The 21450-nt window shown below is 31.4% G+C and overlaps 1 protein-coding gene across 1 annotated transcript in view; it reads left to right on the forward strand.

The window, feature by feature from the left end:
- The first annotated feature begins 3265 nt into the window (after positions 1-3265).
- Positions 3266-21450, forward strand: part of LOC113376188 — a 332376-nt gene continuing 314191 nt past the window's right edge. Inside the window, exons 1-2 of the mRNA XM_026616105.1 lie at positions 3266-4058; positions 16212-16430. Coding sequence (XP_026471890.1) covers positions 3266-4058; positions 16212-16430 — 1012 coding nt within the window. The remainder of the gene's footprint in view (positions 4059-16211; positions 16431-21450) is intronic.

Raw genomic sequence — 21450 nt, forward strand, 5'->3', positions numbered from 1 at the left:
TTGTTATTTTTGATACATATCATTATTCTCCATACATTGGATTATCCGGGTTTTTGATTATCCGAATGCATATCGACAACAATTAATCCGGTTAATCGAGGTTCTTCTGTATTTGATTTATTTGAAATATATACTTTCAATAGTAATGAGAAGACAAGGATGCATTAAACTTGATTATATTATGTTATTTTGCATAAAATTGCTAACAAACAAGATGATCCCGTCACTTGAAACTCGAATTACAAGAATTCTTGTACCGTCAGAAAAATCTCAAGACATCTACCTATTTTAGGAACTAACATCCCATTATCATACTTTTAGACGGTCTGTCACATCATTATAAGCATTTTTCTTCAAGTTATAGTAAATTGCATCACCTGATATAAGGCTTAGTATCGTTTTAGCTTTGTATTGTTGTGTAATTAGTTTAATTAAGATAATTTTTCTACTGTAAAGAGTCTAATTTTGTATCCGAAATATATGAGAAATTTGAATTACATGAAATATTTCATGCAACGAAATTAGGAGCTGTATTTTTTTATGTATTGCTATAAAACTGCGTGTGAAAAGTGCATAAGACATCCAAATAATATGTAAAAAAAATAGCGTCAAAAATATGGTTACCGCGTTATTTTATGTATCTGTATTTTTTCGTGATATGTTAGCAATTTTCACATTATAATTTAAAATTTGGTGAACCTTTGATTTTTGTGAAAAAAAAAAAAATTGTGAAAATTGATTTTTGGAAATTTTGAAAAGTTGGTTTTTCCAAAAATTTAATTCAGGGTTTCATTTCGTCACTACAAAGAAAATGTTGGTTGAATCATTCAAATCGGACGCTCCGGTCTCTCAAAAATTGAATTACCATTTTTGGCACATTTTGCCCGGTATCTTTGCAACGGCTGCACTTTTTCCAGAAACTCGTCTGCTCACCTTCCTATCAATAGGAATCGAATGTTTTTTTATTCATGCAGATTGGTTGATCCGTGCGCTCTATATCGTGCGCAAAAAAGTGTAATGAAATATACATACAGACACACATACACATAATACATACACACATATAAATTTTTTCTAAGGTATGCCAAAATGTTCAAAGGCCCTTGAAACGTAAAGATAAAAAGTTTTATTTTTGATTACTTGCGGTTACTGTAACTTACCCTATGGAAAGTTAAATACAAAATTATTTTAAATTGTGGGTTGGAAAATAATTACATATATTCGTTCCAATTCACCAAGCAAATTTTTATATTGATCTGCTATTTTTTAAATTAAGAATGACAAAAACATTCGTCAAACCATCTGCCACGCTTTTCATTTTCAGTTAATTACTTTTTGAAACGAAAAATAATCATGTATGCAGCGTCATTGAGACAGTCGGACAATCCAATGTCTGTTCAGCCAACGACATCCACTTGATCACGTTTGTGGAGGTGACGCAGGTACCTGCGCTAGGTTCGAGCGCTGCGCTTGAAGCGCCGAGCTTTGAGCTTTCGCCGTCCGTTGAAACTCTCCACCGGCGTTTTGCCGCGGACTCTTGTCCTCAATGGTTTGCGCACAATCTTCCGGCGGCGGCTCCGGTATATCAGGCTCTGAAACGCGTGGGGAGAGTTTACAACCGTTCGGTGTGCGTTCAGTCGACTCAACGCGGAGTCAGTAGCGTCCTGACGCCGACGTGTGCAACAACTACCAAATCGAAATAGACCAACGGAACGGTGTGCTACGAAACTCGACCTACATTTCGGCACGACTTGAGCGAAACGCGCGCGAACACGGAGAAATAGCAAAAAAAATCAAGCAAAATCATAAGACAACACAACACGACACGACACAAAACCGCGATGCGATAAATAGACACACAACGAGGCTGAACAAGGTCAGGCGACGTACGAATTTATACAACGAGCAACCGTGAATGTATAACAGTGTCTTACCTCATCTCATGCACAGCTTTTTATTTAATAAAATCCGTTACACAACGGTGCGTGAGCAAAGAGTCATCTTTGCTAACTTTGCGTTCTAATACTTCTTTTATAAGCATACGACGCTTGCAATAATAGTTTATACGGTCGACGTTCGGAAGAATTATTCTTGGACGCGCTCCGCTTGATGCAATACTTCCGGTCCTACATTATGTGTTCGAATAAAAATCATCTCGCATCACTGTCGTTCACGATCAGTTTTTGTTATCGATATTAACAACAAGACCTGACATCTTCATGTTATTGTGTGAGTACAATTAATAAAAAAAATAAGCGCACTTTTTCGATGTTTGTGTTGCACTTTATACAATTTGCTTCTCCTGCACTCAATAAAAACTTTACTCTTATCTGAAATTTATATCTATAGTTCCTCTGAAATACGCAATTTTATAATAGTTTTGCATGGATGTTGCATTTTTTTGTTTTGCTTTGTTTCAAAAATACAAAATTATAAATATAAAACTTATACAGCGCATAGCTTGAATTTAACTATTTCAAACTCAGTTTTCTCTCAATTGTTACGATTAAATAACTTCGAATTGTGTGCGACAATTAAGCTCTAAGTAATGCCAAAATTGAGTGTATGTTGCGTGTACAACTATGCTAGTATTAGGCTCTAATGACTGTAAATGAGTGTATTCGATGTAGTATATGACATCGTCCGCGACTGATAGTTTTCGCAAATGCAGCTCGTTAAATTTGGACGCGGGCCTCGAGATCTCACGGCGTTGTCCCTCCGATCTATCGCGGAAATATTTTTAGCCGTTTGCTTGTCACACGGTCAGTGTTTGTTATGATTACGTCCTGAGCGTATATTAAGTATAGCGCTCCGTCGGACTGACGTTTTTCGCTTTTTTAATTTTATATCACTCGCGCGATCCCGGTGCGGCTATGTCAAAATCTTTTTTATAAATCACGGAAAGAACCAGACGCGACGTCGCCCTCTAAATGGCACATCTGTGTTTTGTAATCTTTTTTTCAGAATCTGTTTAAAGCAAGTTGTGATATAGTTTATTAAATTAATAATAGTTAGTTGTAGATATATGTTAAAAGTGCGTGCTTAAATGTGAAGTAGTGTTATTTGGCATGTAAGTGTCTAAAAGTTTAAACGAAAATAGTACCGTGTCATAAATTTATAGTTCGACCCAGCTTTGTGTCACCATTAGTTAGTTAAGTGTGGTACCGAAACGAGAGATAGCTCGTGACCCTGCGACTGGTTCTAGAGGTGGTGAGAGCACAGTCAGCCAGCAGGAATCTTTAGCCATGCATCGTTTAAGACAGGAATGTACGTGATTTATCCAGCCGATGAATTGATATTATTCACATACGGCAATATTAACTTGATACCAAAGCATAGACCGACATTGGACCGCATTAGAGATCCTGGGGTCGCAATTGACGAATATCATCAACGGCATCAGCATTCACAACATCAGCATCAGCATCACTCATTCTCATCACAATCGTCTTGTCGAAATCGACATTCGAGTGAAAATAGTGAAGCCGATAACGCGATTCGAGCACCGAACTCACACGGGGAGGAAACAAGCGTGGAGCGAAGAAAAAAGTCGAGCTCTGCAGAAGTGGAGCGACGAAGCGCCAGCAGGGCCCGCTCACCGTCGTCGCTTTTACCGCCGCGTCCGCCGGCGAGCAACGGCAGCAGACAGGCGTCAGCGCGTTCATCGCCGCTGAGACACTTGTTGAATCTCCATTCGGACAGACGCTCCAAGTCTCCCGATTGTAATAGCGCGACACGCGTACGGGAATCAGTGCATCTGCGTATCGCAAATCCGACATTCACACGCGATAATTTGCGAGAAAGAAACTTTGAAGCGTTTTTTGCATCCGGCGAGCCTGTCCTTGCTGCCAGCTCACCGGTGGACGTCAAAGATAATATTGAACTGTGCTCGGGGCCGTCGTCTGCGGTCACGACGCCTAGTACACCTCCTTATTATAAAGTAGGCAATAATATCTCCAAAACGGCGCTACATTCGTCAGCACCCACAACCCCCCTCAGCACACCAAAATCGCTCAACGATAGAAACTATCAACATTTTACCGGCAGCTTTGAGAAAGGTTGAAAGTTATGTTTTCAGAGTGACGTGAAGATGTTTTCTTTAACCTCACGCATGCAATGAATAATTAATTTCACTATTGTAAACGATGAATCAATATTCAGTTGTATATAGAAATACACAGCTTACTACAATTTGCCTATGAAATATAATTATATCTGGCTCTGTTTAATCACTCCAATATTTATAAGTTTAATGTATAATCATGAATAAAATGATTCAGATATATTTTATTTTCAATTCAGCTATTCAAATATAAAACAAGCTTAATTAATTCTATAAAAAAATTATAAGTATAATTCAACTACGAGTTTTGTTTTATTCTAACTGATATTTTTGTATTTAATAGGCATTTTCTTCAGCAGTTTGTTTTCATTATTGACATTTGCTTAACAGAATTTCTTCACATTCCTACATTTTCCTTCACCACAGTTATCTTTTTCACTCAATTATGTTTTCTATTTTTATACTTATATTTGTAAATATATAATCTACTACAGGTATGTTTTTTATATATTACACAAATTTGATATATGTATACGATGTTACATTAATTTTTCTCTTCGTCGTTCGCTGGGATTTAATCCCAATTTCTTTAGCATGTTAGCCGAAAGCGCATTCGTTTTAGGTCGCGGTAATATATTTTTAAATCGCATGTGGTTTTAAGAAAACTACTAATGCGATACATTGGTACGGGTGAAATACTTTATTTAACCCTTTATGAGGTATTTTTTTTATTTTGGCATACCTCAGAAAAAATGGATGTGTGTGTGTGTATGTATGTATGGATACAATCTTTCGTCCACGTTTTCGGGCGCAGGGATCAACCGATTTGAATGGTTCAAAAACATTAGATTCCTATTGATAGGAAGATCAATTGAAAAAATGTTTCAATTTTTTTTATTTACAATTAAATAGCAATCAGTATAGACATTCTATGAGCTACTAGGATCTAATTGAACTCAAACTGATTTGAGTTCATATTATGGCTTGTATAGGTAACTCTTTAATGAGCGCCCTAATTACATTGTATTCAAAGAGTTAGCTATCAATATGACTTCAGCAATTTCGTAGTCTCTGAATCGGTTAAAATGGGATATACATCTATTTTTTATTAATTCATGTACTGAATCCACTTTTAGATTGCTATGTATAACTTTATTTGAGAGACACTAGGGCGCTTTGGTAATCAATCTTCAAGCTTTAGTAGTCTCTGGAGTTGCAATATTCAAGTTTTGCTATATCGCAGATTCGATATTTTACCAAATAATTATGGCTTTTTTTCGTGAGATCACAAATCTTAATTCTGTTTTCAAGATAACCAATATCGATAATTATGACCGTTGCTAGACTTCTTAACTTGAAATTACATTTTAATACACAGAAGAGCTAACTTAAAGGCTGCTGTGACTTGAAAATCACAGTTCATTATTACCAAAATATATGTTTAATTTTTTTTAAAATTCTATTTGCATATATAGCTTCATAATTACTGATAATAGATTTTTCTTAGGATGCGAAGTAAAAATTCATCCCAGAGACAGTAAACTTATATATACCGGGTTTAGTAGATAAAATATTCTTCTAATAATAATAAATAAATCTAATAATATTGTTGTCCTAACAAAAAAGCTTAGTAAAAATGATTTTACGATATTCGGCGTACTATAATTTGCATAGTTTATTGCCTTTTAATTTAAAAAAAATTTTGAAAATTTGCTTTATTTGACTTAAATACATACATTGATTTTTACATAAAGATACAAATTGTATACAAATTGTATTGCTTTTTAATGATTAACTTTCTGCAGGTTAAAATATTATCATTTTTGTATATCCTGGCAAAGGTTTTTGAACATTCTGGCATACCTTAAAAAAATTGATGTATTTGTGAGTATGTGTGTGTGTGTATGATTACTTTTTGATTGAGACAGGTTCAGCCGTTCTAAAGATACGGTGCAAAAAGTGCCAAAAATGATAATTCAGTTATTCAGTGAACTCCGATTCGAATTATTCGAAAAAGATTTTACTTATATTGATTTAATTTTTGGAAAAGCGGGTCTAGCGGTTTCGGAGATACAATGAAAAAAGTAAAAAAAAAATGCTGTTAGGCGGTCAAAAATGGTCATTACACACACGCATATCAAATTATCATCTATTTTATATAGATCTAATTAATATATTTTAATAATACATTCTGTTCGCATTTTTATGGGTTCCGTACCAATGTTTATCTTTTAAATTGCGACGCGCCGCTTAAGTGCTTTTATATTTTGTCTATACGCAGCTAACGCAGTGCGATTGCTTTGAAAAAGCTTAAAATTAAAAAAAAAAATGAATTAAAAAAAAACAAATTAAAAAAAAACTAAATTAAAAAAAAATAAAAAAAAATCAAAAATTGAAAAAATATTTCAAGGCACAATGCCATGCATCACTTGTTTAATATCTTAAATTAATCTTTCTTTAATATACGAAAAAGAAATACGGCATAACACTCTGTTGAAAATTGAATAATTATACAGTGGTGCGTTTAACACGCGACTCGAGGGCTGTTTTATCCTCTTTATATAGGCGTGTAAAAGAACCTTACCGTTTAGATATACAGTTAGCCTGCTTCATGCATCATACATTATGCTGTACACCCTCAGGAGCCAAAGTCATAAAGTAAAAGTTACAGCCGTGTTCAATGTAACACTGAAACGAGACACTTATAAGATATATGGTTAGGCATGATAAATAATTAATAGATCACTCCCTTGTCGCATAATTAAACGACAAAGGTGTATTGAACTTCTGTATATTTTCATCTGGGGGAAATAAACGCACATTGAAGTTTCAGTCGTAAAACTACTCATAACTTCTGTGATGATATAATTTGAGACATTTTATAGACTGAGTATAAATCATAGCAAAATCGAATTTACGCTTGAAATGCACTTCGACATTTTCATTATAAGTTGTATATATAAGATGATATGTGATACAGATATAGCAAGAAATTCGTTGAAATTGCTTTGCAATTCTTTATTAACTTTCCGTAGGCTAAGTTATAGTAATTGAAAAAAAATCGAAAATAAAAATGGTTGGCATATCTTCACGTTTCAAAGGTTTCTGAACATTTTGGCATACCTTAGATAAAATTGATGTATGTATGTTTGTATGTGCGGATACAAATTTTCGTCGACGATTTCGAGAACACAAATCGTACCGATTTGAATAACTCAAATAACTTTCCATTCCTACTGATCAGGAGACGTGCGTCCGATTTCAATGATTCAAAAAAACATTTTATTTATTTATATTCAATAAATTATCTCCTAAACAGCTGGGCAGCGCGATTGCTTTGAAAAGTTTTAAAATTTTCAAAAACGTTTCAAAATACTTATATAAAAAAATCATTTTATTCAGTAATTTTTTACCAAAAATTTAAAACCAAAAGTCTAATTTTCCAAGTTTTCAAAAAATTCAGAAGATTTTCTAAAAAATGTTATTTTTGCTACGGGAAGTTCCAGTAATTTGCCTTGGTGCACGATGCCACGCACTACTAAAATTTTATGTTAGTTTTTAGTTTGATTAGACATTAGTTTCTGATTTTTTTCCTATAATTCTTGTAAACAGCATATTAAACTGTACAATTTGGAAACTTTTGGTTCAAATCCAATTTATTATCTGGAAGTAATTTTATTTTTATTCCATATATAATTATATTTCCAATAGTGCCTAGTATCTCATATAATAAGATTGAAAAGAAAAATATCAATCATGATATTAATAATGTAATTTTATACCGTACATTTTTTAATTTCAATATAAGTGGAAATAGATACTTCCACGCAATTTTCTTGTCTATTTCTATTATATTTGCTTTTCTTGATGACATTATTATTAAGAGAATATAAAAGATTAAAAAAACACACGATTTAAATAAAATGTTGTATAAAATAAATTTTCTCATATGCATCTTAATTTCATTAATTACCTTACTAGGAATTACAATTAAATATCTATATTTTTTGATGCATTATGTTAGATTGCAAAAGCAATTTATTCTGTAATTTTTATAGTTTTTCATTACTTTTTTTTCTTAAAAAAATACGTTATTTGTGAGTTTTTTTTAATCACATGGGCCTTGGTAACTTCATTTGATATTTTAGATAAAAATGTATCGAGAAAACTTAATGTATCAAAGAAAAACATTTTTTTTTGAAAAATTCCTGAAAAAACACTACTTTTTATATCTCACATTTTTGACTGACATGGTACTACATTCTGATTTTTTAGTCTTAGATTTTAAATTTTTAGATGCATTCTAATCCCGTATGTCTGACACGACTCATGTAGAACTTTTTAGCGTCAGACAGTTATGACTCCCATGACAATTATGATGTCCAACATTTCTTTATTGGAATATAAGTCAAAGTTAATAACAATTATAAATGAAACAATATTATATTTTTGAAATACCTATACCTAAAATGAATATTGTACTATAATAAAGCATTGTATTATTAGAGATGATTTTGACTCAAATTATATATAATTTCCACAAAAACATAAAACTTTGATTTAGTGCAATGTATATGAAGTATCTGTCCGAGGATTTGTTAGAACATACAGAACTCCAAAAATGTTTTTCTTTATAAATTTTGCTCTAGTATATTCTCATGTTTTACGAACATCTTGGAATTATTTATGCGTCTGCTGTCATTTCTGACACGCTGTTCTATTAATCATGACATATACCTTACCTTACCTTATCCTGGTGGTGTGTTTTGTATAGTATATATCCGAAGTAGAATTGATACTATTTGAAAACAACGGGAAATTAGTTCATTGCATATTAAAGTGCAGGAGACGTGTTACAGATTATACTTGGAAAATTTCCATAAATTTATCATGCTTTATAGCACAGAGTTATCAAACCTTTCTGGGGTTAAAAGATTGCGGGAACAAAATGTAATATTTTTAGTCTGTACAGACTCATCAACATAACATTGTTTGAAAAGATTGTTTATTGACCATTTAACTGTGGCGCTTTCATCGAACTGTGCCAACAAATTTGTATCGTCAGAATAGAAGTAGAATGTTGTCTTTGAGGTAAAAGATCACTTACAACTATTTGTATTATTCTTGCATAGTCTCAAAATATTCTAAATATCATAAAATTTGAGAATATGTTTAGATTTTTCTATTCAAAAATTGGGATCTAAAGAGCAAAGAGCAAATTTCCATGACCAGCATAGTCGTCAATCACAGTTAACTGGTCAATTTTTGTATACTGGTCAATATATAAATCACGGTTTACTAGTTAACTGGTATCACATATTGTTGTTTTTATAAGTTTTTCAGTTGGTACCACAGATTAACTTGCTGGGGACGAAATTTGGTTTGGTGGTGATTAAGATGTAGAACAAACCTTTTTTATACAAAAGGTCACATGGTTGTATACTGCTGCATTTAGCAAATGTTGATCTCTAATCCATCTTAGTTGTTGTTGTTATCCGGTAAGCAAATAATCTCTTAATCAGCTTGAACAACCATTCCAGAATGTGGTGTAGCTTCTTCATTAAAACCATTGAAATTGTATCTTACCATCTTACTCTATAAGGTTTTGTGATGATACTTTTTTATCATCTACATGGTTTTTCAATTTGGACGTACGGAATACAGCTTTGGGGAACGGCGCGCAAATCCAACATCGCCATAATTCAAAGATTTCAAATCAAGATTTAAAAAAAAATTATAAACGCACCCAAGTATGTCTTAAATTGGTTGGTTCATACAGATTTGAATATAAACACAGTTAAGGAAGAAATTGAGCAGTGCAGCCTGAGATACAAGAATAGAATACAGAACCACCCAAACATCATGGCCAAAAACTTAATAAAAAACCGTGGCATTGTACGGCTCAGAAGAAAACGACCCCTTTTTGATATTTTTTAGTAATCCTGTAATATGTACAATTACTCGTAGGCTTTATTTAAATTTTTTTACATCAGGACTACATCTATAAGCTAAACATATCCAACCTTGAATCGGATCACTACTGGGTGACCATTCGATCTTTTTTTCCTTATTTAGTAAACCATTAAGATTACTGAAGGTTGGTTATAGTGACAGATTGTAATTCATAAATAAAAAAAACATGGTTTTTAAGTAGACAACCGAGTAGTTGTCCATATTCGATAGAACAACAAAGGGAGTTTTATGGCGCAACGGTTAAGCGCACTGCCTTGTGTGAATAACGTAATGAAACCCTTGCTCTGGACAACCTAATATCGTGCAGTAGCTATGTCCATTAGCACATGAAAATATATATCAAAAATGTTTACGTTATTAAATAGCCCATTTTGCGCACTGCGATGTGAACTGGCAATGGGTAATCTATAACACGATTTTTTTCTGATCTGAATTGGAGTCTAATTCAGCTCACGGATCTGCCCTAGGAAAATGCTCCCATTCTTTATTATTATATTTAGATATAATTCATACTAGAAAGAAACCCAGTCCTTTTTCTCCTAGTGATGATATACTTGACTTATTGCAACGCCGCTTGGAAGGGCTATTTTTACTTGGAAACATTTTGATTTATATTTGCATTCGTAAAAATGGATATTTATGTATGTTTGTATATTTGTATTCATCCCATCGAGATCATTCGTTTTTTTTCAAACCAGAGATATGACGCATTTTTCATGAAATGGCAAAATCATTGAGACTTCAGCGTTTGACATATTTGCATACATATGCGCGTAATGAAACTTACATATACGTTATTACTGACCTAAATCATAAACACGAACATGAAACTTTTGCTGCATGTAAATGAGTTTATATGCGATTTAAAAAAATACTGAAAATATATAAAATAAATAGAAATAGCTCGAACTTCATAAGCAAAATATCCTTCATAGTTGAAGTTTTAGTTTTTATTTGAGTTTTATGTACAGTTTTAAAAACAATTCGTTGTGAAGACCTCGAATTTTATATTGTATTTACTATATTAAAAGTTCAGCTTATGCATAATGTGAATATATTTTACTAAACTAAAATATAAACTAGTGGCGCATGGCATCGTGCGTTGAGGCTAATTGCTGCAACTTCCCGTATCGTAATGAAAAATTTTAAATGTTTTCAAATAGGTCATTATAAATACTATAACTTTCATTATTTGTATTTTATTTAGACATAATATGAGAACTTATACATTTAATGACAACTTATATATGTTTACATGAAAAGTAAAAAAAACGTGAAGTTAGAATTAAAGAACCTTATTTCATTTTTCTGAAAATTTATATATACTGAATTGCAAAGTTACAATTATTTATTTTGAGTATATAAGTGAGATTTAGAATTTTAGCTAAAATTATAATGAAAATCCGATATTTGAAAAAAAATTCCTTTACGAAAAAACTAATTGTTTCTTAATACAAGTCACAATACAAGCAAAATGTTTTTTGTATCGTTCGAATCGGATGCTGCAGTTTTCTTAAAAACTGAGATTCCAATACTTTTTGCTCCGTATCTCCGAAATGGCTGAACCTGCCTTTGTCTAAAACTAACCAGCACATCTCCCCGTCAATATGAATCGAATGTTTTTTGAATCATTTAAATCGGTTGATCCGTACGCCCGAAATCGTCGACGAAAAATTGTCTCCACACGCACACACATCCATTTTTTCTCAGATGTGCCAAAATGTTCAGAAACCTCCGAAACTTAAAGATATGTAGACATTTTAATTTTCGATTTTTGGACGATTACTATACACTTCAGAAAGTTAATAATATATTGCCAAATAATTTGCTTTCTCAAATTCAACTAATCCGTTTTAATCTTTGGTAAAACATACACGTGTGCTTTATAATTTAAAATAAAAAAAAATCAGCATTATTTGTACAGTAACTACATGTAAATTCTAATTTATCAGAATTAAAACAAAGTTTTATGGCAGAAGCATAAGAATTAAAATTAATTGATTTTATAAATCAGTTTTCTTGAATCGCTTATTTTTATCAATTTATTTATAATCTTTGGTATTAAATTATATAGTTTACTATAGAAAATACTTTTGACATGCAGGGTATTTCAGAACTTAACGTCGAGCTGAAACGAGGTGATAGATGGATTTCTGATATTTTTTTCGAAAATATTCAATATTAAAATTATCAGTATTTTACCATTTTACAGTCCTGATTAAATCCGTCAACTTTTGATTAAACTTACTAACAATTTAGTACATTTTTTTAAATAAATTTTTCAAAGTTGACGGATTTTAACCTTTTTCAGTCGCTAATTCCGAAATTTATATGAATTTTGCCGCCAGAACGGTGGCATCCGAGTGGAAACGGTTAAAAGTTTTTTTAAATTCACAGTTCTACAAAAAGTTTTAATTCTTGAAAACTTGGGACAATTATAAATATTATTTTTTATTGTGATTCTGAAAGGTTATCCATGGTTGCGGTTCTAACGTTCAAATTACAAAATTAATAAAAATTCGCCACAATAACCAAAATTGGTCATACACTCATCAAAGTCTTAAGTTGCACTTAAAAGCTCATAATTTCCAAACAAGGTGAGATAATTTTATTCTAATTTTTTTCAGGATTGTTAAGGTCAATACTATCACACCTATACGATAATAATATTTATTTGATTTTTTATGTGATATTTACCTTATTCAACATATTTAAATATTAATGCTTAATTATTTCATTAACTCGATTACTTTCGATTTTACTTTCCATTAATTTAATTAATTGATACAATAAAAACTTTAATTTATCTAAAAGCTAAAGCCGTATAGTTCGCTGTCAATCATACTCTGAAACTTATGCTAATCAAATAAATTATTACCTTATAACATTTGCGCGTGTTACTTCAGCTAATTAATGTTGTTAAGTTATATATTTGATGTAACTTTGAAGTCTGTAATAGCATGAAGCCAACTCCTTGTATCACATTATTACATTGACACACTATACCACATTTTATTTGAACTGTCGCTGAAATGAAACTATTGCAATCAATTTTAGTTTCATATTTTACCAGTATTTAATTTTTGCTCTTGCATGACTTTATCGTTTGACATTTATATCTTGTTTGTTATTTGACTAATTGTGAGTGTTCAATAACAAAATTTATTGCGATTGCAAGGTTTTATTTACAAATCGAAAGTAAACATTTGTACATTTTGTAGTTAGACTGTAATAAATATATCAAACATTACATTTTTTATATCGATTAAACTGTATTTTAACCGGTTTACTGTGGCGCTTTTGTATGCATAGTTTTGTGTTGTCAGAATGGACGTAGATTGTTGTTTTAGGGTAAACTGCCTTTTACAACTATTCATGTATTTCATTTCGGCAAAACTTTAAATCATTTAGAATAAATTTTTTGAGTTGCTATCTAAATAGCCAACGGATCTAAAGATTTATCTTACACATGACGAGTGTACTCGACATTACACAAAATTCTGCCATTACTCCATGAAAAATATATTCGTCCAACTTAACTGGCTAAGAGAGTAGTCGTTTGATATAATTTTTTGCTTACTGATAGTATTTTAGTAAACAAGGCAATCAATTTTTTTTGGCGTAAAAAGTAATACTTATTAATTTATTCGAAATAATATAGGGCGTACTATTTCTTATTCTTGCTGAAGTTCAAGCGTACTGTTTAACATTTATTTTTGTAATTATATTATAATCCATACAACGTATTAAAATAAAATAATATTTAGGAACTAGGGCTTGTTGTTACATTTTATTCTAAATCAATATATTTCGAGATCCACTGATTATATTTCTACGAAATTAAGCTAGATAGATACTTTAGCTATTGCTATACCAAATCAAATAAAAAAAATCTATAACTTTCGTTCATTTTTTCACAAATAATCGTTTTTTAGAAAAAGTTACAACTTTGTATTTGAGGCTAGTTGTAACATCTATCGGGGCAAGTAGTAACGACACGAACACAAAAATTCCACTAATAACACAGGTCCACAAAACAATGAAAGTTGTCTATATTGGGTTTGCGGCATATGTTTTCCAACTTTTATTATTTTTTTTTCAATTTTTTGGTGTTTGACCCCGAGTTTTGACCTTAGATTTGTGTTTAGCGGTAAGAACTACATTGAAAATCATGCTGCACACCCTATACAGGCAACTTTTATTTTTTTGTGGATCTGTGTTATGATAGGTATTATTGCTGTTTTGGTGTTTTATTACTTGTCCCGGTATCTATTTTTATAGACCTGTGTAATCCATTCATTACTTATTTTTAACAAAATTGACTTGCTCCTAAGTATTTTTTTTTATAAATCAACGTGAACTATAATTAGTACAAATAAAATATATAATACCTCCTGTAATATAGATTTTTAACATAAATCAACGTAAAGTACAATTATTATCAAAATACAAATACAGGATATAGTGTGTCCTGTAATACGGTTTACATATGCCCACATCTTACAAACTATACATTCCATTTAATCTACTTCACTTGAATCTGAATATATTTTTTGTATGTTACAACTAGCCCCAATATTTTGTTTCAACTAACCTCAGCTATATTTTTTTTACATTTATCAAGACAACTGTTCAAATAATTTAGCAATCACAAAAATAGTAATACATTAAAAAAAATTAATGAAATAAGATTTATAGCATTTAAACAAAAAATTTTGTAATTTGATTTTACATGTCAAAAATGACGCACCTGCACAATTCTGTTTACTGCTTCCTTCTCCAGGATACTAGCAATTACAATATATTGCAAGATGGTTTATATGTCTAATCGAGACAAACAATATTTGAATGCCATTTTAATATCTTATTCAAAAATGCCTGTTACTATTTGATTGATTATTACAATAAGCCTTTAGCTAGTTCTCCTATACTCTCAAGAATTTTTAATCACTTTGACGATTATTTTTTTTATACAGTTACATAATTTTATGTATAAAACGTTTTGAAGATAAATATTTTTTCTGACGTATTTGTCATACATAATTGTTTGTTTATTGTACATTGCGTACATCACATTGAAAAATGCCTGTTACTACTTACCCCTGTTACATTAAGCCTCTAGCTTCTTCATACTCTCATAAAAAACATTACCAATCACTTTTACGATTATGTATGATAAAAAGTTAAATATTTTTATATTAGAAACCATTATGAAGATCCATTATTTTGTTTGACGTATTTCTTACACATAATTGTTTTTGTTCATTGTACATTTGTAATTGTGAGTTTACAGAAAGTAATTTAAGCTGCATGTTTTTAACATAACTGTAATATTGAAGTAAAACTTCTTTAGGCGCGACTAAGGTGTAAATCCGTACAAATGCAACGGAAATGCGTTACGGCAGATAAGATAAAATAAAAGTCGATTGCCGAAGATTCGTCATTCGCTCTTGATAAAATCATTTTATGTGAATAGAGATTGTATGTGCATACAACTGTCATTGTATGCGCACCGGCATCAACGTTGTATGCGTACCGATATCAAGGAAATCGGCATAGATAAATAAACATTTTAGCAAGTTGCATCGTAATACAAATCTTGATTTAATGAAAGATGCTTGAATCAGAAGAATATTTTACCCTGTTCCTTGAAAATAATAAAACAAATTAAACATTTTTGTCGTGTACTAAGTTTATTGATTAGAAATTATTTCTATATTATTGGTAGTGTCTATAAATCTTTGAAGTTATTAAAATTTCTCTAATGAAGGTCCATTTCTAAATGCTAATTACAATGACAAACCGATCATGTCATATTTGAAGTATGACTTTAATTACATTATTGTTTTTAAATATTATACATATTTTTAATGCCATTATAAATATATAATTTATAAATTATCGTTATATAAATGTGTATATTGGTGGATACTAAAAAATGTGTGCATCACGAGTGTTACCATATTACTAATAAACATTATTCAAAATTGTTATATGGTGTATTTATTTTTACTTAAATGCCATCTTGTACAGTAGCAAATAAGTTTTACTTCAATCGCGTGTGAACCTTACGCGCACTCTTTTTTTGATTATCCTCTTTCTATGTATCTTGACCTCTGCTCATTACTGAATTTTTTCAAACATTTTCTTACTTATTTTATAAATTATCTTTCAGAATCGACACCCAAGCCGCAGCCGTCCGGGCGCGGCTTCAACTTGAGTCGGCTGCGCGGTCGCCGGAGCCGCAGCGTCAGCGTCACCCCGGGTTCTCCGGGTGCGAGTCCGACGAGCATGGCCTCGGCGGACGGTGGAGCGCTGAGGGACCTTGTCCATCCGCAGCTCAACGACGCTCTGAAAGCGCATAATGGACATACTTTCAAACTCGTTAAGACAGGTACGTGGATATATCCCTCGAGTTCAAATTATATAGTATATTCAAAAGTGCTCCATAGCAAATACTTGCTTTTTTACTGACGTCTCGACGTGAAAATATTAGTAATAATAGTACTGCGTTCAGTAATCTTCGTACATTCGTTTACGACTAACAAGCATCTGATTTTTAAATTATTTATTCTGTGAGGGGTATCCGGGTTCTGAAATCACGATTAATCGTTTAGTCTATTCATTATAGTAAGTTCACCTCGGAATTCGAGATACCAAACTGACGTCTTCTATGGACGTGAAGTGGATGCCGTCTGTAGAAGACGCTAGTATCAAAATAGTCCAGTCATTTAAGCTTAAATTAGGTAAGATTCTCGGAATTTGAGATACCCAGCCGTAAGTCTGTAAATACACTAAAATAGCACCCTACAAATTGTTTCAAAACCTACATATGGTAGGGTGTAAGTACCATGCGTACGTTTTGAGACAACTTTTAGGGTGCTATATTAGGGTATTTACAGAATTACGGCTGGGTATCTCGAATTCCGAAATTCTTACCTAATTTAAGCTGAAATGACCGGACTATTTTGGTACGAACGTCTTCTATAGACGACATTTGCTTGTTGTCCTGTGTTTATGAAAGTCGCTTATAGACGACATACAGTGTGACAAAAATTCTAATTTGTTATTGTGGTTTAGTTTTTTAGGAATCTTTTAGTTAGTTTTACTGCTCGTACATCAATGTCCATCTTTGTAGACAATCCTCTCATATTGTGAAAGTTAATAAACATAAATAATTAACACATTTTTAAATATATCACATATCCACTTTATCTCCCATAACGAGAGGTAAAATTAATCAGCTTCCTCCTATGTTGTAAATATTTGTTATTTCGATTAACGAAATATTGTTCTGTTGTTTCGATTGAATAATGATTGCTTAGCGTGATTCCACTGTACTTTAAAATTCTGTTTTACGAGCTTTAAGTATATTCATTTCAATACACATTTCATGAAAATATTGATTATTCAATCAGTTTATTGAAGTAAGTTTAACGTATTCATTATGATTGTGAGCTTACAAATCATGGTTATAAATACAATACATATATAGATGGTTCTGGGAACAAAAATATTACCAAAAACTTATGAGTACACTGTTTTTGTCATTAAGTTTGAAATATACACTTTTATATTATACATTTTCAACTTCTCGTGCAATAAATTTTGTAGTAATCGCAAAAAATCGAAAATTATTATTGCATACCTTTACATATAAAAAATTTCTGAACATTTTGGCATACTTTAGAAAAAATTGATGTATGTGTGTGTGAGAATGCAGTTTTTTGTCAATTTCGTGAACCGGGGATCAACCGATTTGAATAATAAAAAACACATTCGATTTGTATTGACGAGGAGACGTGCTGATTAGTTTTTGGCAAAAAAATTGCCTTTACAGACCCAGCCGTTTTGAAAATACGCGACAAAAAGTGCCAAAAATGGTAGTTCAGTTTTTGAGTTACCGGAGCGTCCGATTTGAATTATTCAAAAAAAAAAAATTTTATTTGTATTGACAAAATGAAGAATTGATAAAATTTTTGAAAAAGCAGATGCAGCGGTTTCGAAAATCCAATAAAAAAGTAAAAAAAAATCCATTTGGAAGTCAAAAGTGATCATTAGACATGAACATAAAATTATCAGATATTTTATAGAGATTGTAAAAACAAATTTTGTTTACGTTTCTATGCAAGACGCTTACGCGCTTCGATATTTTATCTCTACGCAGCTAACCCAGCGAGGTTACTTTGAAAAACAGTTCAAAATTCCTAAAACATCAGAATATACATAAAAAACAATTCAAAAACAATTTTTTGCAAAAAAATTAAATTTCCAAATCTAATTTTTTCAATGGTTTAATTTAGATTTTATTTGTTTAATTTTAATTTTAGGTACGGGAAGTTCACTAATTATTAATTTAAAAAAAAAAACTTATGATCAACAAATTTATATATTTCAGTGCCAAAATTGTTTTTTCAGTTCATCGCGTTTTTGGCTTATTCGTTATGTTCGTGCCCTAATTGTACCTTCCGCACGCGCGTTAAGTTGTCAAAGTTTGTTGACGCGAATAATTCATATCGCGCGTTTTTAATACCATTGCAGTATTGCGAAATTGATTAATGGGTTAGTGGAGCAATATGAGTATACATTACACTAATACACATCACTTCATAGTTTTTAGAACGAACACCGTGTTTATCAATCTGATTTCATGAACTAGCCGATTCGCTCATTTATCACTCGAAAGAGCGAGCCATATGGGTTCGTTTACGATAGTGCTCTTGAATGATGAAATGCTGCATGTTGATACCGCACTTTGGGGACCTGACTGGAGATAGTGCTTCGTAGTCACCCTTAGTGAACCCTACGCATAAAGACCCAAATCCCCGTAATTGTAAATTTGTGTTTCGAACGTGATAAGCACGCATTATGTACTATCAAGTGAAGTGTTTGTTTTAATACTTTGATAAGGTTCCATTTTACTATACTCGTAGTGCACGCTCTCTCAAACATAGGTCACTTGCACACACACACACACACACACACACACACATATATATATATATATATATATATATATATATCCACTTACATATGCAGTACATTATAACGATATATTTTACTGACCGCTATCACATTTCTCTTTAATTAATTCTGATAGTTCTTCTTTCGTTATTTTTAAAAATATTTTTATTAATTATATTATATATAATATAAATGTATATATATATGTATGTGTATATATATATATATATATATATATATATATATATATATATATATGAGATTGTCCCAGACCTCAACGTCAAGCCGAATCGAGGTGATGCTTATTATAACCATAAAAAAATCAAAAACAAACATTTCATGTAGTTTAAAAATTTGGAGCTTCTAAGTGTAATCTACAGCTTTGGTGACTGGGGAATGCAATACCAGTATACAGAAAAACCGTTGTACTGCCTAAATTTTTAGCGCTATCAATACCGGTATTTACCTTAATAATATCGGTATTTTCGGTATTCATACATAAGCGTTAGTTGGTACATCTTACAATTTGAGTTTCTTTGAACCATTTAAGCATGAAAACCCATATTTGCTCAAAACAGATGTCTCTTCAGGTAATTCTATTGTATAAAAAATTATCAACATATTATCTCGGCCTTAGGCCGTCGTTCTCTTGCTTTCTAAAAGAACTTCATGTTGATTCATAATGAATGAAATCGGTCATAAAATAATGTTTGTTTTTTTAATTAAAAAAGTAACGATTCTTTAAAGTGCCGGAATATTTTATAAAATAATTCTCAAAATCAACAAAATAGACCTTACCACTGGGTAAGGAAATTTCTTTTTGTTTTTACTTCATACATATTCACTATAATACTAAGTGTTTTTATTATTAAAAAGCAGATTGTAATTTCGTCTTGAGAAATGCAGAAAAAAAATTGTAAAATGTTTCTTGCACGTAAACAGTATCATTTTAAAAAAAATCTGCAAAGTGTAGAACGAATTATTGTTTTATATAAAAATACTCGGCAAAGATAATGTTATTATTTTTCTTGATAAAGCATCTAATTTTAAAATAATGTCGAAAAATTATTTTGATTTCAAAACAATTATAATGGTACTGATTTAACAATCTAGGACATGTAATATAATTTATTATAATATTGCAATAGGCTCTTCAATAAGGTTTTGGTTTTTCTTGCACATACGTTTGATGAAAAACACTCAATAATAGTCGCTAATTTTTTCAGTTTTTTAGTTATGTTAGGTTTTGTTAAAATACACTGTTAGTGTCTTGATATTCTTTTTAAATGTTATTATCAAATCTGTGATATTGAAGTAGCATTTACTTTAAAATCTTACACTTGTTAAAATTATTTACATATAAGTATTTTTGTATAGACTATAAAAATTTACTAACATGGTAACATAGGAATTTGAAATAACATCTACTATGAAATCTTGCACTTGCTTCTATGTTTACTATAAATATTTGCACACGTTGTCATATATTAGTAAAATGATACTGAAATTTAATATATTTTCTGAAATATTCTGTGCCTGTAAAAAAAAATACCATAAATATTTGGATTTGCTATAATAATTGTTTAAATCGATACTATATTCTAAATGATTACTATAAATATTTGCATCCGCAATAGTAAGTTCAACATCGTTTATTCTCCCATTAAAACTACACAAAACGTCTAAATTGTTTGGTGTAATAACAATTTTGTAGTGTAAACGATATTTAGATAATCCTCATCATTTTAATCGTTCAAGTGAATATTTATCCTGTTCAAATTTCCTTTCAGCCTTGTTCGAGATACTTTTGTCTAATGTTTCAAGCCTATCAAAGCAGATTACAATAATATACGAGAGTACGTACCCAAATTCATGTGCCAGAACTGGTGTATGTGTTTGCTTTTCATGTCGGTTTGGTTGTAAATGTATATTTACCTTGTACACAACTATGCCATTTGTTAAGTCATTTAGGCGTAAGAACGTATACACTCTCAATCGTCTATAATTAGACAGCTTTGGGTTATATTTGCTCCGTGGTATTTTTATCGAGAAGAAAATTTCAAGTCCGGAAGAAATATAGAATGTGTACACATATTCTGCGTAAGCGTGAGTGTCCCACGTAAATCTTGTGCGGACTGACCGATGAAACATGTGCTGCAATCATGTGCTCACGAGGAAATTTTCGTAATATGTAATTGTTTTGGAAATTGCTTTTAATTGTTTTTATGCGACTTTTCTTTCTGCAGATTATTAGAAAGGAACTCAATTGTCTCTTCTCAATTCTCAATTCTCAATTGTCTTCAGTAAATTATATTTTGTCCTATTTTTTTACATTAAGAGATATTTTAGAAGTAAAGCTTCTTTAGGCGCGACTCGGGGGGTAAATCTGTGAACATGCAACGGAACTTGCGTTACGCTCGAACTGTATGTCATTCGCTCTCCATGAAATC

Source organism: Ctenocephalides felis, unplaced genomic scaffold, assembly GCF_003426905.1.
Source record: "Ctenocephalides felis isolate EL2017-DRISC unplaced genomic scaffold, ASM342690v1 CF-g0.4_SCAFFOLD_01886, whole genome shotgun sequence".
Taxonomy (NCBI): domain Eukaryota; kingdom Metazoa; phylum Arthropoda; class Insecta; order Siphonaptera; family Pulicidae; genus Ctenocephalides; species Ctenocephalides felis.